This window comes from Suillus subalutaceus, assembly GCF_016647625.1.
Source record: "Suillus subalutaceus strain FC151 chromosome Unknown DFJ58scaffold_187, whole genome shotgun sequence".
NCBI lineage: Eukaryota > Fungi > Basidiomycota > Agaricomycetes > Boletales > Suillaceae > Suillus > Suillus subalutaceus.
In genome coordinates this window covers 43,880-68,591 of record NW_024540436.1, presented here as the reverse complement: position 1 = coordinate 68,591, position 24,712 = coordinate 43,880, and the positions used below count along the sequence as shown (strand labels likewise).

Genomic DNA, 24,712 nt, shown 5'->3' with positions numbered 1-24,712 from the left:
AGTATTCAAACCAATTCGTACAGACATGCATAGAATTAGTCAGGGATCTTACATTTGACCGGTGCACTATTCACGCCATCTTCATATCTTGACGCTCGCTGATGAATTTCGCGTAATGCACAGCAATCTATAGAACTGCCCCGATATGCAGTTAAAGCAGGCGCCTGCAAATACAGCATGCACAGCTGACTATCTAGCAGGTCTATTCGTTACTTCCACTGCTTCTCCTCGCCCTCGCCCAACGACAATTCAATTTCTGTACTACTGAGCTCTGTCAACGCATCTTTAAAGACAACGGTAATTAAAAACCTTCTTCGTCAGCGTCGTGGCCGAGTCGAGCACATCAGCACAACGGAGAGATGGAGAACGAGGAGCGATGTTGAACTCACCGGTGGTTAATGCACCTCGTCGGACAAAGGAGAAGGATCCGCCACGCTATGGTGCACAATATCTCCAGGATGCACTTTGGGAAGGTGAGTAACTGCATTTTGATGCATACTGACTTACTCAACAAGAGGCAGGCAGGAATGAAGCGCTTCCTCCCCAATGGCATCAGTATAAGTTGCTGGATGATACACTACTATATCAAGATGATACACTCGTAATGGCTTCATGGAACTGACCTTTACCAGGAGTGTGACTAGGTGAGCGAACTTGAAGAATGTGCCACTAGCACCGAGGAACTCATGGTGAAATATAGATATTCCCAGACAACTCGTTCCCGGATGCAAATGGCACATCTCACCACTCGGTCGGTCATACTTCGTCAATCACAATATTGGGACTACATCGTGGAAGAAACCAATGCCTGAACGTCTTCCAGGGAGCTTGGCGCCAGAGTGTGTCATCAAGAAACATTCCAATGTCATTTACAGCCTTGCCTGCTTGGGCACCAGTTGCAATATTCTGAGCGCGTCACGCAATGGTTCAATTCGTCAGTGGACAATAGACAGAGAACCAGTTGGGAGGCCTTGGATTAGTAACGGAAGAGTAGTGTGCTCAATGGCAATGTCGCCAGATGAATCAATGGTGGTGAGCAGAAGCGTGGATGGCAGACTACGGCTGTGGAACATCATGAAGGGCAGCGTGGTCGGTGACCCATGGGAAGGGCATAGCAATGTGGTGGTGTGCATTGACTGGTCTCCCAATGCCCAGGAGATAGCAAGTGGATCGGAAGATAGGCACCATATAACGCTGGAACCCAGATACTGGCCGACAAATAACACCACCCATAGAGACTGGCCAAGGGAGGGTTTTGGCTGTCAGATACTCCCCACAAGGGGACAAATTCATGAGTGGCGGGGAGGACAAGGTGATCTGCATGTGGTCAAAGGACGGCTGAGCAGCTTATGGAGATCAGGGGCCATGACAGCGATGTGATATCATTGTGTTGTCCACTGGATGGCGCACACATTTTCTCCGCATCAGCCTGATGGCACCATCCTAAAGTGGCGGTCGATTGATGGGAAGGAGCTCGTTGTTTTTCAGGGTCATACCACTTCCGTCCTGTCCCTTTGTCTTTCCCCTAATGAAAGTCATCTTGTTAGTCGCGGCGGGGGATTACTCAGTTCACATCTGGGACCTCAAGACCAATCAGCCAGTCGGAGACCCACTCTTGCACAACGACGAAGTCTTCGCTGTTGTCATTTCCCCTGATGGAAAATATATCATCAGTGGTGGATTGGATGCAAAGATATATGTATGGAGCCTGGATGCAGCGCTCAAATATACAGGCGATGATCGTGTGAGTGGGTTTATTTATTGTCAGTGTCTTTTCTAAGTGGGGCTTGGTTGTAATTCAGCTGGCGGCTGAAGTAAAACCTGATGCGAAGTTCAAGGTAAGTCGTCTGCACTTCCCTTTCGTGTTGTATCTCACTACTTGACCAGGGACGTCCAGTGCGATCAAGAGATGCCGTGTGTCAATCAGTTATGAACACCTTAATCATTTGCTTATTCATTTGTAAGATCTTGCATGCTAGTCAGGTTTCCAAGCAGCAGCCCATCAACAGACTCGGAGGCTTAACAAAATATGTCAGTATAATCTCTCGTTTCTTGACTCTTGCTAATATAACATTTGTATAGGGCAATGACTTCTGGGACGCTGGTACGAACCCCACATCTCATCCCGCAGCTCCTCCTGCGAGCCCATTGTCTTTCCATTGATGGCGCAATGTGCTCAGTTCACTGCATTTCAGCACTCGACATCCAAATGCGCCACAATCAATACCACTCAATCCCCGACGGTGGAATTTCAACTTATTTCCAGGAGGAAGCTCTATACACACCGATGAAGTAGCTGCAGGTCGCAAGAAAAATGTGAGTCATCACTGCCCCTTTTTGATATCATTGAAATAAATATTTTTGCAGAGAATATACGTTTCCCCTCCCACCGCAGCAGAAGTGGCCTGCGCAGAAGCAGCTGCAGCTATGCAACATACGAATGGCAATGAAGCTGGCAGTTCGACGCAACCAAGTCAACCTCAGGCTGCGCCAGGGACACAAGTATCTGAAGGACGACTGACAGACACGCAAGGCGTAGGTAGTGGGGCGGGAGAGATTTCTTATGAAGTTAGCTGCTGCAGATTTTTCTTTGGTCGTCATCGTCCCACCCCGCATCAGTTGTGAGCTTATCTACTAAACTCTCTGTTGCTTGATAATATTCCCTATTATATGGAGTGATTTGATGTTTTCAAAGTGCAACGAAGCCATTCTATCTTTGATCTAGTTTCAAAACTTCATTTGCCTTCGATAACCATTCCAAATGACGTCGTTTCGTGGTCGTCCACATAGCTGTCAAGAACACTGTCCTCGTAGAAAGCACGGCCCCTTTGACATGTGGAAGCCTTGACGCACATAATTACACTCTTCAAAATTTCGTGATGTGACCGAGGCGGACACGGACAGACCCAGGCGGACACGGACAGACCCAGGCGGACACGGATGGTCCCGGAGTCTGCCAAGTCCCTGATATTCTGGGGAGTTGGGCTTGGAGGGAGAGTATGCTGCCCCCTGTGCATGTATTTCCATGGATCCGGTTGATGGCTGTTTGACACGATAGACGCGAGGATAATATTCTGTGTTAAGCGCTAAGAAAGATGGCCGACTAGTGGTCCACGAGTCGGAGAGCCTGTCGAAGAAGTGGGTAAGGTCAAGGTCAGCTATCAGCATAAGTGGTACCCCATTGAAGTTGAAGGGAACCAAGTCTCACTGTCAAAGTGTCCTACTACTCATTTAGCACACCAAGGCAAATGTACTGAGTGTGTTTCAAGTAAGGGAATGGAACATGCGAACTTAATAAACAGTGCGCACAGAAAACCCGAAAACGATTCATACAACTCGTCCAATTGAGCAGACAGTGGCATAGGCCGGGGAGTATGCTCGAGAGCGTTGTAGGGACAGCAGGCCTGGACGGTTTAGTTAAATTCACTAAGCACTTGTCTGCGTCCATTGCAATTGCTGTCTGTCGTTTGCGTACAATTTGTGAACAAATATTTGTGCCGGGCATTGTGAAAATGCTGCACCACTGCTGCGGCAACTGCCGCGATCACTGCTGCACTGCTCCCAAATAGTCACTAAGTGAGTGTGCAATGCGCATCATGATTCATTAATTACACTTACTGCTAGTCACTGGAACCTCCCAATCCTTGTCCTCCAAACGAACCATGGAGTCGAGCGTGCTCCCACTCATTATTATAATCACGCTAACAAAGTCACGGTCAGACGGTATCATCACAAGTACTTCTGGTCTGCAAGTCAGGTCTCCCATATATCGTTTCAACGACTATCTTCCTTGTCGCCAAACAATCTTTCATATTGCATTGTAGTCTAATTCCTGCGTATACAATGCTATTTTTCTTTCTTCTAAGCGAGTGACTGCGCAGTCGCGGGCATTATCTCAAGACGTGGTCAGTGCCACCTTTCTTTGCTTTCTTGGTCCTCCATGGGATTTTGTTACCTGTTGCTTCCGAGGTCGTGACGTATGTTGCTTGACATCATTGCTGTCACTGAAACCTGGCCCGCGCTAAGTTGATCGTCAACTAGGACCATTTCGAAAGTCGGAAAGCATAGTACCTCAAGCTCGTCTTCATCATAACCGGGATCTCCTTCATTACAATCCTCATGGTTCTGATTCATGTATGCCATGTCCAAAAACCATCTTGCCAGTTCTCAACATCGTCGCTTCATCCCTTATCGCCTCCTCAGTTCCTGTTGGCCCAGTGTTCCATCAAGAAATCTGTCTGATAGGCTTCCTCCCAAGAAAACAGGTGAGCATAACTTCCGTCAGGTTTGCGGTTGCAGGACAGCAGCAGCCAATGCGGCTACTCTGAGAGGGACCACGTTCGTGTTTTGAGGAGCATCCAGCTTGGTGGCGGTGGCCAGAACTTCTTGCCCATCAGTACCAATGACCGACTGGGCTGCTGGGAACAGGTGAGTGGCAAGTGTGTTGGATTGGGTGTATGAACTGAGCTGTACAGTCTCGAATCGATTGGCATGTGCACCGCTGAGCCTGGGCAGATCACGAGCTGAAGGGGGGTAGTGAGCTTGACGGTATATTAAAATTGATGATGACGTATCCTACCAATAGTTGACTCTAGTACTAGTTCATAATCTTTCAAGTTGAGGATGAGGGAAACACTGAGTGACGCGAGACGATGCAGATTCAATGCTCAAGCCATCGATAACAGTGAAAATTGACCTCATTTGGAATTGAATATTGGCTACTGACATTTGACTGACATATGATTATGCACTGATTTGTTGTGGACGTCTTGAGATAATGCCCGCGACTGCGCAGTCACTCGCTTAGAAGAAAGAAAAATAGCATTGTATACGCAGGAATTAGACTACAATGCAATATGAAAGATTGTTTGGCGACAAGGAAGATAGTCGTTGAAACGATATATGGGAGACCTGACTTGCAGACCAGAAGTACTTGTGATGATACCGTCTGACCGTGACTTTGTTAGTGTGATTATAATAATAAGGAGTGGGCGCACGCTCGACTCCATGGTTCGTTTGGAGGACAAGGATTGGGAGGTTCCAGTGACTAGCAGTAAGTGTAATCTGTAATGAATCATGATGCGCATTGCGCACTCACTTAGTAACTATTTGGGAGCAGCGCAGCAGTGGTCGCGGCAGTTGCCGCAGCAGTCGCAGCAGTGGCGCAGCATTTTCACGATGCCCCGATTTAGTAAATATGATTTATGTATCTACAACACTTGTTTCTCGACATACTATGTTCAAAACATTGTCTGCGCTTGTCGCAATTGCTCGTTTGTACATGCTGTCGTATGTGTAATTTTTACTCAGTACACAGCACTTACATCAACGCCCGCCACGTCAGCATGTTGCAATGGCACTTCAACTTGTCTTCAACTAGCTAGTCTCTGCGCCCGCTTATCTGTGCACGTCAGCACATACCCCCACTGCATCTGCATTTGTCTGCGACTATATTTGTACTTGCCCGTGCTGGTCGCCACTTGTTCTTGGCAATGTTGGTCCTATTTGATGTTAATGTTCACACTCGTTGACGTTTGTACGTATTCATTCGCTTTTCTATTAATTGCTACTCAGGCTTGAGATACCCGCCAAAAAAGTGTCAGAGCAAGTACGGGTTCTTACTGGGTACCAAACCTATAGTTTTGGTGGTCGAACTTTGTTCGAATGCAAAACTGACCTCTCGAACGCGTTCAGTCCAGAGTTCGACCAACCTGAACTTGCGGTTCGGTTTGGCGTTCGGAAATTTTGCCAGAGAACCGGACTGAACCGGACTACTGGCGGTGATAACATACGTGCAATTAAGGAAGTCGACCGGTAGGCTCTCTCTATGTTGAAATGCTATAGACTCATTGTATAAACAGCACCGGAAGACGATGTTGTACCTGAAAATGGCGAAGGTTCTTTGATGAGTATAGTCGTTGATTGTATCACTCCATTCAGATGTGATGCCAGCTGTACAATATCATAGAAACTGTATGGAAGGGTAGACGCCTTTATGTATACGACATACCCCTTCCAGCAAAATTCTCAGGTCTACCTGAGCAGATTTAGGGAGGAGGGGCGATGAAGCCATCGTTGTAACCATGCGATACCCGGGCCTAACCTGCCGAATTCCGATCCGTTAATCAGGCATCAGACGTGGCGAAACTTTGAAATTATCAACGTCTGCAACTTAAGGAAGTCACTGCCACAACCCCCCAGATGCTCATATATCTATTGGTCGTGGTTGAGTTCAAGACTTATCTCTTTCCTCCTACGAGCGAGTGCTTGCTACAATGGGTGCCGAAAAGACAGATGCTACTGCTTATCACACTGGCAAGGGCGAATTCTCTGATGTCTCAGACCACGATGAAGAGTCTAATCAGGCCCCCCTGCAACGTAAACTCAAGAATCGTCACATCGCCATGATCAGGTGTGTTGACTTGTCTTCTTTCTCCTGGTGAATTCTCACCTCTGTCAAGTATTGGTGGTGTCATAGGCACTGGTCTTTTTGTTGGAACCGCAGACTCTCTGATGTATGGGGGCCCCGTCGGTCTGTTGCTCGGCTACATGTTCATGGGCACCATCGTCTATTGCGTCATGATCACTTTGGGAGAAATGGTATGCTTGCTGCACGTCCCAGGCGCAGATCACATACCTGATCTTCGTTTCCGCAGATTGCTTTCCTGCCTATACCTGGTGGTCAAATCAAACTGGCCGAGCGCTTCGTTGACCCTGCATTCTCTTTTACCACGGGTTGGAATTACTGCTATAGCTGGATGATTACCTGTACATTCCATTCTTCCTCGTTCATTTTTTCGCAATTACTGACCTCTTACTTTTTAGCACCTAGTACTTAAGTTTAATGCATCTTCTTAGCGTGTCCGCTGACATTGGTTATCGTCCCAGCCGAAATTTTCTGCTGCTGCATTATTGATAAACTATTGGAATGACACTGTCAATGACTCAGTATGGGTTGCCATGTGTCTTGTCGTCGTTCTCACCATCAATATGCTCGGTGCTGGCGCTTACGGCGAGACGGAATTCATCTTCGCGTGTGTACCGAGTACTATATCCCAATCTCGTATTCTGAGATTACTACAGATCCATCAAGGTCATCACAATCACCGGTCTTATTATTCTCGGTATAGTCGTCGATTTGGGAGGTAGCCCAACCCATGACCGTATTGGATTCCGCTACTGGAAAAATCCCGGACCATTCGTTCAGTATAATGGCATCGAAGGTGCCAAAGGACGATTCCTTGGCTGGTGCGCTGTTTTGACGCAGGCCGCTTTCTCGTTCATTGGAACTGAGATTGTTGCTGTATGTTGTATTCTAGGCCTATTAATCTATTGATCACTAATATCACCTAGATTGCTGCTGGAGAAGCAAAGAATCCTCGTCGTACCTTGCCCAAAGCCATCCGTCGAGTATATATCCGTATATTGGTTTTTTACATCGCTGGCACACTCGTCATTGGTCTGCTTGTACCATCCAACAACCCATTACTCAAATTGACCAGTAGCACCGCCCGGTCTCCATTCGTCATCGCTATCGAATTGGCCGGAATTAAATATCTTCCTTCAGTAGGCCGCACATGTCTTTCCTTTTTTACCTCAAAATTTCTCATCGCTATTCGAACCAGATTGTCAATGCTTGTTTGTTGACCTCGGCATGGTCCGCCTCATCTAGTGACTTGTACACTGCGTCTCGTGCGATTTGTACGTATACTTATCTGGCAGCCAACTCATTGAAATTAACGCAATTCGTAGATGGTCTTGCAGCCTCAAGAAATGCTCCGAAGTTCTTCCTCAAAACTACACGCAACGGGTTGCCTTACGTTGCTGTCCTCTTCTGCTCCTCTTTTTCCCTTCTTGCCTTCATGGCTGTGTCAACAAGTGCGGGTTCAGTGTTCGTTTGGTTTTCCAACATGACAGCCGTCGCTGGCCTTATGTCATGGTTTGGTATTTCGGTGACATATCTCCGCTTTTACAAGGGCATGCAGGTCCAGGGCATCGACCGCAAGACGCTCCCTTATTACACAAATCTCCAGCCATACGCAGCGTGGTGGGCAACCGTTTCAACGATCACCATCTGTTTTGTATGTTAACTTTTCATATCCGCTAATACTGTTTAGACTGACTATTCCTATACTCTCTAGTTCAGCGGATGGACCGTCTTTCTCGAAGGAAATTGGAGTACTGTAACCTTCGTCACCAACTACATCCTTTTTATTACCTGGCCGATCCTGTACGTTGGCGCTCGCTTCTACTATGGCACCAAGCCCGTTGCTGCAGAGGACATGGACTTCACGGGCGATCTAGCTGAAATCGTGGCGGACTCATACGACGAACCCCCACCAAGAAACAAGATGGAAGCATTCTGGCAATGGCTGGTGAGCATAGCCGCTCCACTTGGCAATTTTTGACATTACTAACATCACCCCACTCGTAGATGTAATTATACCTGCAATAATACCTGGAGCCCATTGATGATCGTCAATTATATTATTTGTTTGTAAGCCTTCAATTATTTGACATACCGTTGTTTGTTGTATGTTACTGCCAACTCTACCAATATAAGTCGTGTAAGGCCACGTGCGTGGCAGAAACTCCCGAGAGAAACTCCAATGAGCGTCTACGCGAGTCGCGACGTCGCAGGAAGACATTGCATACTCGTTTCGTATCTTCGGTGTCAATCTACCCGTAGTCTACGGCGAGATGAAGCAAATTGCACTCGGTCGGCTCTTACAGGAGATCATTGCTCTGTCGGGCGACATTACTGCCCTGGACTGGGTGAGAAAATCAAATCATCCGAGTTCAATAGCTGTCTCCCAGCTGACATTACCTCATACAAAAGCTCCTCCATGCCTGCTGTCATCTCTATCCGAAGACGAGATGCAAACATTGGGTTTCCACGCTGCGACACACTGTTGCTGTAGAGTCAGCATCGAGTCTTTATACCTCCTTGACAACCTCAGCGCTCCTCGTTTTGCGAACTTCAGACTCCAACTGCCATGCGTCGCGTTTCCCGTCACAGAAATTAGACGAAGGCATGGACAAGGACAAGAGACACGTTTGACTTATCATGTCAAAGCAGACGGACTTCGGGACTTGTTGATCCACACAGAAGATAGACTGTTTCAATGCTCACTGTTGGGATCTGATCCGTCAGAGCATCCGAACCGGTATCACTCTAATATCACATCTGTCATTGCATGTCACTCCTCATTGCACGTCACTCACCTAGTTACGATTATTTTCCTTCTTTCTTGCTATTTAGGACAGCTGGACGCTGTCGTCGCACCTCAGTCTGTTTGACCAACAACTGAGGTGTGTACGCTATTCCTTTCCCTACAGTACATGACACTCATTCGCGCATTTCTAGACTCGCGTTACATTAGGTTCGTACATTAGGAACTCAGTCTATTTGACCAACAACTGAGACTCGCGTTACATTAGACTCGCCTCTTAATAGGTTATGAGCCCTGCCTAAAAGGATAGCGGCACTCTCTTCTCTCGAACATCTCGTTCCCCCCATCTCAACTCTCGCTGACAAATATGTCTTCCTCCGACTCTCTCCAAAAGACGGAGAAATATCCGCACGAGAAGCTCACCCTCGACGGTTCAAATTATTCCCAATGGGCAACCGGTTTTAAAATGTGGGCTGGTGGTATCGGGCTGCATCAGTAAATTCACAAACTCCTTAACGGCACTTGCCACAAAAATAGAGACTTATTTTCGCTTGTTTTTAATTACTCACTTGTGCCGTGACCTTCGCAAGCTACTGAATATTTGCCAAAGCTGACAAGGCAGACAAGGACAAAAATGCTGTCAATTTAAACACGCGGCACACAAGCACAAAAAAGTGAGTAAGTGCAATATTGTATAGTACTACTTGTGATAGATCTGCCTTTTCCCTTAATCTCGCCTCTGTACAACAGTCTGCAAATTTATAAGGTCAAAAACATGTGTGCACAAACGTTATTACTCACGTCATGTCCGACGGGTTGTGTGTATCGAGTCCAATAGTGGGGACGCGGCAGGTTGCGCTCGCTGTTCTGGACAACGACGAGCGTGAGAAACTTCGACCAATTTGAACAATTCACCTGTAAACACGTGATGGTGATATCCATCAGATGTCTGTCGCCAAGGCGTAAGTCTTCTGTTTAAACGATGTTCAACAACAATGGAACTTCATCTGACTGAAACGATTCTTTTTTTTTTCAATCTTGCAATAAATGATATCGATACTGCTAGCCAAATACCCGCCAAAAAGTTCAACCTCGCTGGGCGTATTCCAGATTGGAGGTCAAACCTTCTCCAGCGGTCTACCAATTCTAGTTCAGCCCCCTCCTCTAGGTCTACCAAGGGGGGCACTGTTAGCGAGCGGTCTATCACTTCTAGTTCCGCCCCCTCCTCTAGGCTTACCAAGGGGAGCACTGTTAGCTATAATAGTGCACCCCCACTCACTCCTCAAGGTACTTCCGATCCTAATGATGGCACAATAATTCGACACTCGCACCTATATGAAGACGAGGAGGACGATGATGAATCGAACGAGTACGGCTTTGCTAGTGGGGCACAAGTCAAGGCTTCCGCGGTGAGTTCAATTATTTGTAAATTTATTTCACACATTCATCAATGCCTCAGGGTACAAATGTTAAGATTACTCCCATTGCTCTCGATGACAAGGAGGAGCCACAGAATACGGCACAACACACTGCAATTCCGATGCCTGAGGAGCTTGATGTCATTGGAAACGACAACACTGATGACTTCATCATGCTTTCGGATTCGGAAGAGGATGTTCAGCCCCATCCTCCTGCACGCCGCATCCCCCGAGTGAACTACGCATCCGATTCAGACACTGATTTTGAGACTCCTCTTTCGGGGCAGGCCTCCCCCGCAGATCGGGATGCTGATATTGAGTTTCCGTCCCTCGCCCAGCCTCCCTCGTCTCGCTATGTCCCTCCCGTGTATTCTATCTCGCCGACGGGCCCGGGTCTAAAGCGCAAACTCACAGAAGAAGATTTACTCTCCCCGTCATCTGAGGTTGAAGTGTTGGCTGTAGTGAAGAAAGAACCTGAAGCAGTAACACTACGACAGACTTCTGCAGTATGTATTCGTTTGCTGGTCGGAATATCCTACTGATTACTAGGAATTATGTAGACCGGTATCACTGTCAAGCCAAAAGCTCCTGCGACGAAGAGGTTGAAGTCCTCTGCTGCAAGTGCAGCCTCTCGCACAAGCATCACACCCTCCCAGGCAACAGAGACGCCACCGATCATGCTCTCTCGATCTCAGTACAGAATGAAGCATCTTCCTGGAGTTTGTCAGACGTCGGGCAAGTGGAGTGGCATGTTTATCCCCACTTTGATTTACTGCATCGGCAATCAAGACGAAGTCTGGGCCATCAAAGACAGTCCCCTTAGCACTACTCTGCAACTAATCTGGGATGCCGTCTACAAAGCTGTCCCATACACGGTCACCACTGACGGGCCTGTCATTGCCATGGTAAGTGCCTTTTGACCCCATTCACATTTGATCTTCTCATTTTTTGCAGGCCCTTCAGCGGTTGTCAGAATGGCGCAACAGCCTCGGCACCACTGCCCTTGTCGTATTTGCAAACTTCCTTCGCTCGCAGTCTGATCTCGAGACCGATGAAGATCGTGAGGAATTTTCTGCGTGCCTACTAAACAAGAGTGCCTTCTTGTTTGGGACAATCAAGGAGGACGGTAGTAAGCACACAGAGCCATTCCAATCTGACCTTATCATGCAGGTGCTTGCACAGCATCACTGTGCCGTTTCTGGTGCTCTCGCTGTTGTGCCAGGGATTACAACATTGGGACATGCAAAGGGGGCACTTGCCCTTGCCACTTTGGCGGTGCTAGGTCTCTCCATTCTTTATTTATACAGTTAACTCATTGGTCATGTTTAGATGGAACGCGCAATCACACTTTTTGCCAGGGAGGGCTTTCTTTTAAGTCACATCGAAATCAACAGCCGAGGAAAGGCTTCCAAGGCCCCCCAGAAGCACAACAAATCAACGGGTAATGAGAGTAGCGCTCTTTTGGCTTTTTCTGATGCCAATTGGGGTGCACCCACTAAGTCGTACATTAAATCCATCACCCGCGCAGGAGACTTGGTCATTAGCAAGATGTGGGAGAGAGCTCAGAACCTCACCGCGAAGACGCATGGTGTGCGAAGGGATCTGGACGAGGAATCAGAGGATGAGCACGCCCTCATCTGCTAGTCGGTGCAGCTCTCTTTCATGTTACTTGTTTTGCAACTGACTATTATGATTTTGTGTTGTGATATTAGGACATTCACTCGTTTTCCATTGCTCTTCGTCGTCCATCTCTCGTCGCCCATCTTTCATCATCCATCTCTCATTCTCTCATTGTCCGTCTTTTGTCTTTTGTCTTTTGTCTTTTGTCTTTTGTCTTTTGTCTTTTGTCTTTCGCCACCCGTCTCTTGTTCTCTCGTCATCAGTCTCTCATTCAAGTTGTCCGTCTCTCGTTGTCCATCTCTCGTCATCTAATAGTAGTAGTAGTAGCACTAATTTCACACATTTTCAAGCTGAACCATCGCTACTAGTATCCCACTTTTCCTGTCACTTACCAGCACTTGATTGTTACTTTATATTAACTTGTCCGCTTGCCAAGTTGAAATGCAGTATTTTCCGCCGTTTTTTTTATGAATTAAGTGAGCACAAGTAAAAGCAAGTGAAAATAAGTGCCATGCTTGTCAAGTACTTGCCAGCCCTTGTTAATAATTGTGTTGAATAGTAAGTGTAAAATAAGTGTAAAATAAGTCTGTGACAAGAACGAAAAAGTGCAAAACAAGAGGAGGGATCTACTTGTTGAACTTGTGGTGGCTTGCGGCAAGTGGTTTTTAATGTCCTTGCCTTGGACTTATCTGCTTCTTGTGGGAAATTAATTAATGGCAAGCGCCGGAAAAGCTGATTAAGGAATGTGAGAATTTACTGATGTGTGGTCGTACGTTAGCGGAGACAAGAAGGAACCGTCCCCCACCGGCTCCGCTTACAGACCCTGACCAAAACATCATCCACAAGGAGAAACATGATGAACAAGTGAAGGTCTACAAACAGCGACGACTCTTGGCTCTCAGTGCCCTTTCGACGGCGATTGATGCACAAGACTTTGTGTATCTGTGCGATATAGATGATCCGCATATTGCTTGGACCGCCCTAGAGAAGAAGTACCTTCCTCAAAAGGCCATTCGATTCAATCAGTATCTTGATTGCCTGTTCACACTTCCCAAGGCACATGACAGTGCTTCCATCGCTGAAACATTGCAGACGCTTATCATTCTAAAGGCAGACCTTGCAGCCCTTTCAGTCGCATCGGCACCAGTCCCTCCTACCACCTCTACAACGTCTACCACCACTCCAAAGGATGAATACAAAATCCCGGACGCGATCTTTGTACACACTCTACTGCGAGCTCTCCCTGATTACTACGACCCGCTCCGTCAAACCCTTGTCAATAGTGACACCTCGCTAGACTTCAACGACATTGTAAACAGATTAAAGACCCAGGAGTTGCATTGTGCCGGCACCAACAGCGCACCAGAGCACATAGCCATGTTCTCTGGCCACCGAGGTGGCAATGCAACCCCCAAGACTAGTGATCGTGTTCCTCCTAAAGGATTCGACGAGACGAAAGGGGATGGCTGGATTGTAGGGTGGCGTCCTAAGTGCAGACACTGTCAGAAAGCCAGGCACGTTTGGGCGCAATGCCGTGGACGACTCTCCAATGAAGAAAAGACCTCGAAGTCAGCACCACATCATTCATCCCCTACCGCTATCACCGCTAACACGGAATCTCCCTTGGCAGACCAAGTTGACGAACCCATCGCACCAACGCCATTCATGCTCACCCTAAAAGATCACTCCGCCAGCATATCATCAACTCTCAATCTGCCGGATGGAATGTTCCATGTAGATTCAGTGCCGACTGCTCATATGGAGCCAGAAATATCACATTTTTCCCACTACACGAAATTGTGTGAACCCATCCGTGTGACGCTGGCTGATGAACATGTGGTCTTGGCCCCTGGATGGGGCAGAGTGAGACTTGTCCTACGCTACGGTACATTGCTAACAGAGCACGAATTTGAATTCCTGTATGTCCCTGACCTACGCTGCACACTCATCTCTGTCTCCACTCTCGCCTCTGCTCGTATCTCATTCACCACGACATCTAAGGGAGGGACGCTGCGCTCTCAGGATGGAGATGGCCCATGCCTTGCTCACGTGAACCCAAAGGGTGGTCTGTACCTACTTGATGCTACCTATAGTGCTGAGATCGCCCCCACTCCCATGCAAGTAATGCTTACCAAGTCACCATCCACAGAGTCATCTCTTAATACCTGGCACCGTCATCTAGGACACGCAGGCTTCTCGACTATCATGAGGGCTGTTGGACATGTTAGTGGGATGAACATTGATGCCACGTCGTTGAATGACAATACCGACGGCACGGACTCGATTCACTGTGTATCCTACCTTATGGGCAAGCATCGACGACTTCCCTTTCCCACTACTGCACGTTGTGCGAAGGCTGCTGCAGAATTGATCCACTCTGACGTCTGGGGCCTGGTCAATACTGCCTCCTCCTCTGGTGACTACTACTTCGTGGTATTCACCGATGACTACACACGGTACTCCGTGGTCTACCTCATGCACGCAAAATCAGAAGTCCTTGATCGGTTCAAGCACTTCGCGCCGTGGGTACAGACCCAATCTGGAGGCCGTATCCAGCGCCTATGCAGTGACAATGGTGGTGAGTATGTGTCTGGGGACTTCCTCCACTACCTGGCAGAGCACGGTATTGAACACGAGATGACCATGCCTTATACGCCTCAGCAAAATGGCGTGGCAGAACATGGCCACCAGACCGTCGTCACGCGCGCGCCTAGCTCCCATCACTTGAGCGGTTTCCCACATTCTTTCTGGGGCTGGGCCATCCTAAACTCAGCGCATATCAAGAACATGCTCCCATCATCATCACTTGCCGGCCGCACCCCCTTTGAGGCCTTCTATGGCCGAAAACCTGACGTTAGCTATCTCTGCCCTTTTGGCTGCCTTGCTTATGCGCACATCCCAGAAGATACTCGCCGCAAGTATGACTTTGTCTCGCGACATTGTTTCTTGCTTGGCCATGTGCGACATGCAGGGTACATTCTCTGGGACCCCTCTGCCAAGCGCACTGTCCGCTCTCGCCATGTCCATTTCGACGAACACATCTTCTATGGGGACCCTACCCCATCGCCTCTCTCCCCCCTTCTCGGTGATTCTATTGGCGACTCTGTACCTACCCCCAGCATCCAATTGTCAGTGGGAGATGCCCCGGCGCATCCGCAGACTGGTGAGCCGCCGATCTCGACCCCAGCTGGTGCTATGGCACCACAGGGGTCAGTGGGAGGTGAAGCCCATGACCCACCAGCTGCAGAAGCAGGAGCCATACCTGCAGAAGCCATACCTGCAATACCCCCTCCAGCAGAACCAATCCGTCGCAGCACTCGCACACGCCAACCAGTACACCCTGGCCATGTTGCACCAACTGGCACCTGCGCAACAGCAATACCGACGAGGAGAGTCCCAGTCGCTGAACACTGGGCCTATGTGCCAGAACCACCAATCCCTGACAGTGAGGCAGGCAGTGCCAAATCTGCAATGCACACAACAGCAGAACCCCCGAAACGTCAAAACATAACCATACCTGACACCATCGACAAAGCATGACAGTCACTGGAGTGGACCCAATGGTCGGATGCCTGCAAGTCCGAACTAAAATCAATGCAGGACCTTAAGACTCACCGACTTGTTCCACTCCCACAGGGACGGAAGGCAATTGGCTCCAAATGGGTGTTCACGCTGAAGACTGATGAAGAGGGCAACGTCATCCAGCACAAGGCGCGATTCGTCGCACAAGGTTATATGCAGGTTGAAGGCATTGACTACACAGAAACATTCGCACCCGTCGCCAAGTACGACACCATCTGCATTCTCCTCTCTCTCGCCGCAAAGTTCGACCTCAAGCTGGACCAAATGGACGTCCGGACAGCCTTCCTCAATGCCGATCTCAAGGAAGACATTTACCTCAAACAACCTGCCGGTTTCGTGGACCCTGACCACCCGGACTGGGTGTGGAAGCTTGAGAAGGCCCTCTATGGACTGAAACAGGCTGGTTACGAGTGGAATCAGACGTTAGACGAGTACTTGCGAAAGGAGGGGTTTAGGTTTGTGAGAAGCGAGGCGGACCACAGGCTTATACATCCTCCATGAAGGGGACAAGGTGATATGGCTAGTCATCTATGTCGATGACATGCTTGCAGCATCCAACTCCCACGATTACCTGAACACATTCAAGGCGCAGCTCAAACGTCACTTCGACCTCTCGGACCTCGGACCTGCCCACCACTTCCTCGGTATGCATATCATGCAAGACTGAGAGAAAAGGCTCCTCGCAGTCAGCCAGAAAACGTACCTTGAGAAGATCCTTGACGGTGCTGGAATGTCAATGTGTAACCCAGTAAGCACTCCCATGACCCCAGGTATCGTGCTACAGAAGGCTACACGAGCTCCAACAGAAGAAGAAGCAGCCACCATAGCATCCATCCCATACCGACGAACGATTGGTGAACTCAATTATGCCATGCGCACTACGCGCCCTGACATCGCCTACTCCGTCTCATGCCTCTCCCATTACATGGAAAACCCGAGCATTGATCACCATCGCCAGCTCAAGCACCTCCTTTGGTACATCCGCGGGACTACAGACCTAATGCTCGTTTTCGGCTCATTGGACGAAGGACTTGTTGGCCACTCCGACTCAGACTATGCTGCAGACCGGGATGATAGCAAGTCCACCAGCGCATACGTCTACCAACTGTTCGGTGGGCCCATCAGCTGGAAGTCCCAGAAGCAGTCTGTTGTCGCCACGTCGACCACAGAGGCAGAATACATTGGTCTCTCAAACGCCTCCCATGAGGCATTATATCTAATCCAACTCCTACACGACTTCCGCCTCGACCCAGACCTCTATGACCCCGCGCTGCTGTATGGCGACAACCAGGCTACCATCGCACTCTCGAAGAACCCCAAGTTCCACGAGAAGGCGAAACATATCCGTGTCCACTACCACCTCATCCGCAGCCTCGTCGACTCAAAGAACATCGAGCTGCAATACAAATCCACTTCGCAAATGATTGCAGACAGCTTGACGAAGGCACTACCTCGTCCTGCAGGGGTTCAGCACCAGGGGGTTATGGGACTCCGTCGACAAGATATGCCAGATGCATCAGTAGACTACAATGTTCTGTACAGGGTCACAGTGCCACAACTTGGTCCCCCTGTGACAGCTCTGCACAGAACCTCCCAGCACCACAGCTCCCAGTGCTACAGAGCTCACAGTACGACAGCATTGTTTAGCAAATATAACAAAACAAATTCGCTTTTTTGACAGTATTAATGTGCCAATGCCAGGAATTGAACTTGTGACCTCACAAAGTTCAGCAACAACTTCAACACAAAGTTACCATTACACCATAGTGTCTTTATTTTTCCTGACTCACAATAACATATATACCAATGGTTCTCAAGCCTCAATATTGTCTCCCCATTGAAATCTATAGTCAAACCTCATTATAACTTGCCCTTATTGAGATCTTGAGAAGAATTAAACCTTATTGTAACATATTTTTGACTAGAAAAACTTGAAGGTTTAGTGCAAACTGTAAAAATTGTGAAATTTAACAAGCTTTAGTCAATAGGTTTAGCACTTTTTGTCCTAACAATGAGTTTGAATAAGCTTTGGTTTGTACTAAGGCTTAGTGTTGTTGAACTGAAGAAAAGACTTGGTGAAAAATTTTGTGAAAAAGTTTGTGAGTTCTGTGGCTCTGTGGCTCTAGGATTCTGTGAGTCTGTGGCACACTGTGAGAATCTGTGGGAAAAGCCAAAGTCTGTGTGAGGTTTATTAGTTTGCTGTGCTGTCTGTCGCACTGTGAGAATCTGTGGGAAAAGCCAAAGTCTGTGTGAGGTTTAGTGGTTTGCTGATGTGCTCTGACGAGTGGGAGTGTTGGGATCTGATCCGTCAGAGCATCCGAACCGGTATCACTCTAATATCACATCTGTCATTGCATGTCACTCCTCATTGCACGTCACTCACCTAGTTACGATTATTTTCCTTCTTTCTTGCTATTTAGGACAGCTGGACACTGTCGTCGCACCTCAGTCTGTTTGACCAACAACTGAGGTATGTACGCTATTCCTTTCCCTACAGTACATGACACTCATTAGCGCATTTCTAGACTCACGTTACATTAGACTCGCCTCTTAATACTCGCGGGTAAGGCCCATTAGTAGAGCAGACATTGCTACTCGTCCGCCCATGGAATCATCATGACCTCAGGCTGCCTGTCCGAGTCTTTGCCGACGATAAGACCATGTTCGCGCTGGTCTACACCATGGTTCATGACTGCTGTTCATGACATGATGGGCGTCAGGAGGCTAGAAATAATGTGGCTGCATTGTTATCGAAGATTGGGGACCTCTAACGCGTCATCTATATTTGACACTACTTACATGCATAGAACAATATCGCTTGGCATTTCAAGTTCTCGACGCTTGTTCTTGCACCTTCGCAGTTGTAGTGTACATGGCTCGCTGAAGTTGTAACAGCCCCCGCTCCATTTGCTTTATCGGTCAGAAGGAACTTCATGTTCTCTACAGTATGTGAGTCCACGCTGCAATTTGTGTGGACTTCCTGCCCTCCTTCCCTACCTTTCCATTCACTAACCTCATGAGTGTTGAGTCGACGAAATCAAGAGCCCTGTCAGATGAACAGATAGTCATTACTTCAGTGACAGGAAACATCCCTATATGGAATCCTTTTGTGTTTTTAATGCGCACGATGAAGGGCTTTCACTTCTCAATATCACACGAGTGGCTCTGTATTGGGGCAGGTTTACATTCCACTGGAAAATATTTGATTACTCTCAGTAGGAAGGTGGCTTCCACTGCGTTTAGATATCTCAGATGCGAAGAAGCCCTGTGTTAATGCACGCAAAAAGGATACACATATAGTGATGCGACAGTTACATGGGGAAAATGGAAATATACACTTGCGGCGCCACCAAAAGATAGACTAATGGCTTTCACAATTTGTTTGTAAGTAACCCAAGGCGACGCCAAACAACAGAAAGAAAGCCAATACACCGCGCCAGATCACTGTCTGCACATTCCTCTTCAAGACAGCGTCCAAAAGAAGGCCGAATGTACAAGCCTCCGCAAAAGACATCCAGTAGTCCACCCCTGTAAACAATATAAAACCACCTGGATAAGATATCCAATAGGTCAGTGCGTAACCCTCGTGTAAACCGAAGAGGAACGCGTACCCTTCGCCAGAAATCCCAAAGATAAAGCGAGTGAAAACTCTGCCGTGCGAGAGAGAGCGAGACAAATCAAGACCTCCATCTTGCCCGGGTTCTAGTTCTGGGGTCAATGAAAACTCACTACGGTTTACTAAATTCCCTACCCGGAATATCGCAGACTGTCGAAATGCCATACAATAGCCGTACATGCGGGGATAACCATTGGCACAGCACATAAACAAGGAGGAAAGATGCCGAGAGATTCATCAGGGCTTCGTAGTTTTCTCTGGATGAATGGTCCGCAATGTCGATACTACGTCATAGTATCGACATGCATACTCCACCCACGAGGGCGATGAGGAACATCTACGTAAAAAGTGGAGGTGTTAGTCTTGCTAGACAGAATGGGGATTAACAATGAACTCGCAATGAATAAATCAGGACCTGAACATATGACACGCTTATTCACGCCGTTCCATTGGCTCACATCCCGCCACAATTCCTCGAGATCAGGCTTTCCGAGAGTGATTAAGTAAAGTTGAGTGGAACAAAACCGAGCGAAGGGCTGGGATGGCAGCTTCCAGTCGTCAGGAAGGTCTAGTGGCTGACTTTCAATTCTTCCGTAAGGTGCGTAGGGATCACCTTCCATTAGGGCTTTTAAGAAGTCCCAGCCCTTATCGTACGAGCGAGCTGAAATAATGATGGTGTCTTGATCTCTATTGTACATGATTTGAGGTCTTGTTGAGCTATATAGACAGTCTAGAAGGTAAATTGTCATGAAAGGACATCGGCGGGCACAGCGGAGATACCTACCTTGGTGTTGCAGATCAAAGTGTGGAATTTGAAGGAGGCGGGACGGTACGCGAGTATATCACCTAAATCCAAAAAAGGAAATTACCGTTGAAGAGTGACGTAGTCGACATATTCTAACCAAGCTTCTCCAGCATACTGTGTCTGACGCGACCTGCACACATATCGAAGACTGTGTGCGCCTCAGAAGTATTGGGACGTCTAAATGCAGCGCGCATGTCATTGTATCCGCAAAAGCAAACACGTTCTTCAATGGCGTCGCTGCGTTCTGTCACGACGAAGCGGCGACCACAGAAAAACGAGGCCTCAAGATCTGTAACATGACTGCTGTATCCTTCAAGTCGAGGGTGAATTCTGACTGGCTGTATTCGCTGATGGTTATCACGCTGCAAGGATGAATAAGCAATCTGGAGTCGAGTAGCCGTGGACAAGAGAAAAGAAGACGAACGTTAGCAGGCGTCAGCCGGTCCTGGCGATGTTAATGATAGATCATCGTGCTTCTGGTGTGGATGGAAGTTAACTTGTGGTTGAGAGCAGAATTAGGAAGAAGTGCACGAACCGTATCAATTATGCAACAACTAAAATCCTACTTACACTTGCTTCATCAGGCAAGTGAAAACAAAGAGAGGAGGGACAACATGTTTTCAGGGTCGTACTTAGTACCAGGATGTAACAGCTGTGATAGGCCAGTCCTAGTCACAGCACATCATATGCTGGTACTAAGTCAACCATGCCCTGCATAGGAGTCCTTAACAGCGTCCGAATGACCAAGCCAGGGTACAGACCTGTAGAGTGCCGGTGAAGAGCAACTCTGCAAACTGTTCAAAATGCTGCGAGGATCTCCTTGTGTTTCGCATGAAGACCCTGGTAAGTGATGTCCGATTTCAGACACTATCGAAAAGAATATTGAAGTATTCTGGGAGAGCATCAAACGATCATTTAAATAAGTAAGGTACGAACCGAGAGAGTGAGGCTCGGAAGAGTGTCTCTACGATCCGCTCGAGCTACAGCGTCACGACAGCGACGATCCCTTAATGAATTCCTAGAGATTATTGCAGGTGGGGATAGTGAGATTCCGATGAATGCCCGATATCGGGAGTACCGCGAAGGTCTGCAACGAGTCCTTAGTAGATTGATGATGCTTATTTTGGCCATACCAATGGTGTTTTTCTCCTGCGCCAGGAGGGGTGAAAGATCAGGAACGCAGAACTGTGAAGGATACGCGGTTAGTGCGTGTATTGTTACTCAACCAAGGTAAGGTAAGAACCTGGAGTGAAGAGTATCTCTGTGATCTGCTCGAAGCGTAGTGACAGTTACAGGTGGTGGCACCGCGACTTCGATGAACGCCCGATATCGGGTGCAGTCCAAAGGTGTTACTATCCAGGTTGTGCCCAATATCGGGGGATCGCATAGATCTGCAACGAGTCCCAAGTGACGCTTATCGGGGGGTGGTGTATGTCTACTGCACCGGGAGAGGTGAAAAACGCCGCGTAGAACTGTCAAGGATGCATGGTCAGTACATACATTGTATCATCCAACCAATTTACGAACATATAGTGAAATGCATCTCTGTGATCTGCTCGAAACGCAGCGACATCAACTGCAATGATAATTTCAACTAGCCGGTGATGACGCTGCGACTCTGATGAACGCCTGATATCAGGCATTGCCCCAAGGAATGAGCATGAGCAGCAGCACATACCAGGTGCGCTGCATAAGGAAAAGCAAAGTTTAAAGTGCGAGTTTGGACAGCAGCGATGCCACGTTGCCAACTGCAAGGAGCTCTAGAACCAATCATTGGTTCCCAAGACCCTCGCAGGCGATGACGCTGTAGCTCCGATAAACGCATGATAATATACGCGGCCGTATCCCAATATAAGTTGGAAGTACTGTCACTGACGAACACTTGGTAGTGTTTGCCCAAGTCACAAGTTTGTCCTGCACTGGGAGGCGTAAAAAATATTTAGCAGAGCTGAGAAGGATAAAGACACGTCGAAATAAGCACTTGCGTCGATAACGAATCAGATCAGCTGGTGTTGTATATGAGCAAATACGACATGGCCTTCAGAGGTACTAGTTCATCGTGATACTCTGTGATGCCCTGAGACGAGTAAATCGAGTTGGCGTTGGGAGGAAGAGCAGATCAAGCGCCGAGGGATTAGTAGGAAGCTCGAGATGTTATCTGTACCTATAGAGGGCTCTTAGCTAGGAGTGCATATCTAGTGAGAAAGATGGTAAAAAATTTCAAGGACACGTCACGATATTACTTAAGTAACGGGTCCGGCGTAATGTTGAGTGCCCGGGGTAGAGCTGAATCAATTGCTTCATTCCGAACTTGTGAACTTCTGAGCACTACGTTGAAGGTAACCCTGGCCAGTTCTTGACATCTCTAGTATGATGGACCATACGCTCTACCTAGTAACGAGCTACTTTCTCTCATCGGTGAAGTTATTTCATCAAGGACCAAATCAACGACGACGTCAAGGACACTGAATTTTACCTGTAGCACCGCAACAGTCCATGGCGCCGCGGCACTTTAGGATCTTTCCTTCCTGGACACCCAAAAGGAACAACCATCACAAGATCCTCCTGGAATCACTCCTCCACTCCCCTCTTCTTTGTTGCTGCCCACAAACAACTCCCTCTTCAAATTGGCCTATTACAATCCCAAATCTTGGTATGCTGCAGATACTCAGCCGGCCCACCCGCTCAATCATCCACGTGCAACGGTAGATCACTAACCTCCCCTAGACAGTCAATAGTAATGCGATGATAGGTGATTGTTGCATACTTGATACAGTCCGTGCACTCCTCCCCAGTTTTGTCCCACAAATTACCTTTTCCATCACAGGCGCGACGATCGATACAAAAATAGTACTGCTCGGCTATCTAAACGAAATGAATATCCATTTCAGCGGCTTTATTCCCATCTCGATATATTTTCTCAAAGATTAACAACGGGACCGGGTGACCTCCCACCAACGTTTGTGCTCTTCACAACTACTCAACGCCAGACCACTCACACTTGTCCCTGAAGCTCAAGCACGATAAGATCAGCGAATGCAGATGTCCAGTATTTCCAACCTCAAGAAGTGTTCTTGAACGACTATGCAAGTCCCGTACCGGGTACAAATCTCAACCAGCCGAACGCCGGGAGCAGCGAACGCGCTCCTTAGCCGCAAATATGATCATCCCTCCAATGACATGCGTTCAGCACGAAAAGCAGCGACCGCCACCCGCAGTGTGACAGGGAGTAGCGCCACCAGTCCACGTTATTATCGATCTTACAAAAGTCACCGAGACAATTGATATGGGGTGTGTTTGTCTTTTGAAGGCAGTAGGTGAGGACCTGAAAAACCAAGTAACCCGTTGACTGGTGTCCTCATGCGCTTCCCCCACCAATCGGAGTGTCGTTCGTGAATCCTGTGGTGGTATAAACTGATCAATGTAGCACTTCGTTGCTTATGCAGGTTACTGTGCAAGTCTATTACTGCTGATTTCTAGTCTCATCGATTAGATTTAATCGGGCGTTGTTTTAAGTTTCTGCGTTCACATACTTGATTTAATCTTAGTTGTTTCTAGATCCGTTGATCGGAGCAAGTGCTTTTGCTTGAGGATTGTCAAGGTAATTAATTTCAATATCAGGGGCTGCATCTCTTTTTTGGTATAAAACTTTCTCCGAGTATAGTTTCAGCCCTGACGAGAACAGGTATAAAATCAACGCGGGTGAGTTGAAAAGGCCTCATAGACGACCGCCTTCTGTTACAGTGAGCATCCCTCTTATGCCATACTACGCCCATTCCATTGAACCAACATATAATAACTTTCTAAGACTCTGTCATAGCAAATTCGCGCACAGTGCGCACGATTAAACTTTTTCGGTGTGTGGGTTTACTGGCATGATTGCATTATAGGCTGAAACATAGCCATAGCAGTACCATGAGCTCGTTCAAATCATTTACCCTCACAATCCTTACCGCTGCCAGTGCCAGTGCCAGTGCCAGTGCCAGTACCACTGTGACAGCAAATTCTCCTGAAGCAAGCATTGTGTGCCTATCCTCGTGCACCTCTCAACAACCTTCGAACTGCCCGGCAGGGACATTGCCTTACCAGTGGACAGGGCCTGACGCGTGCTGGGCGTGCTGCCAACCGTTAGTGGATTAGTTTGGTAGGTCAGGAAGGATAGTTTAGGTCAGTATCGCAAAAGTTAATTGAACCTGTTTAATTCTTTCATATTTGCTCTCAATACAAGTCAAATATGTGCCACCGTTTTCCACAAAGATTGAATACTCAGCACAGATGAGATTCTTCGGTGAAGCACGAACAGAGACGCAGCGTTGACTCTCTTCTAACCCACATCCCTGACAAGCTGTGACAACTTCAATGTCTTGCTTTCCAACTATCCCTGCGCTACGCTGACAACTACGCTCCATGAGCTTAGTTGGCATGGGTGGCGTTCATTCAACCCGTTACAAGCGCAAGGCCGCCGTTTCCGTCAGGAACGCTATCACTAAAGATCCAC

The 24,712-nt window shown here is 47.9% G+C and overlaps 3 protein-coding genes across 3 annotated transcripts; 2 read left to right on the top strand and 1 right to left on the bottom strand.

Moving 5' to 3' along the window:
• Window positions 1-6,897: 6,897 nt before the first annotated feature.
• Window positions 6,898-8,560, top strand: DFJ58DRAFT_817717 (amino acid permease/ SLC12A domain-containing protein; the record flags this gene model as incomplete). Its single annotated transcript, XM_041391805.1, has 8 exons — window positions 6,898-7,034; window positions 7,084-7,303; window positions 7,354-7,566; window positions 7,626-7,701; window positions 7,753-8,081; window positions 8,142-8,375; window positions 8,435-8,473; window positions 8,529-8,560. Coding segments are annotated over 7 exons (1,215 nt in total), but the record flags the coding sequence as incomplete, so codon positions are not given.
• A 3,360-nt stretch (window positions 8,561-11,920) lies between these two features.
• Window positions 11,921-12,235, top strand: DFJ58DRAFT_669397 (uncharacterized protein; the record flags this gene model as incomplete). Its single annotated transcript, XM_041382781.1, has 1 exon — window positions 11,921-12,235. The coding sequence occupies one exon, from the start codon at window positions 11,921-11,923 to the stop codon at window positions 12,233-12,235; it is 315 nt and encodes a 104-aa protein (XP_041237229.1).
• A 6,830-nt stretch (window positions 12,236-19,065) lies between these two features.
• Window positions 19,066-20,107, bottom strand: DFJ58DRAFT_749696 (uncharacterized protein; the record flags this gene model as incomplete). Its single annotated transcript, XM_041387682.1, has 4 exons — window positions 19,066-19,342; window positions 19,405-19,495; window positions 19,545-19,666; window positions 19,725-20,107. The coding sequence occupies 4 exons, from the start codon at window positions 20,105-20,107 to the stop codon at window positions 19,165-19,167; spliced, it is 774 nt and encodes a 257-aa protein (XP_041237228.1). The 3' UTR covers window positions 19,066-19,164.
• Between the last annotated feature and the right edge of the window lie 4,605 nt (window positions 20,108-24,712).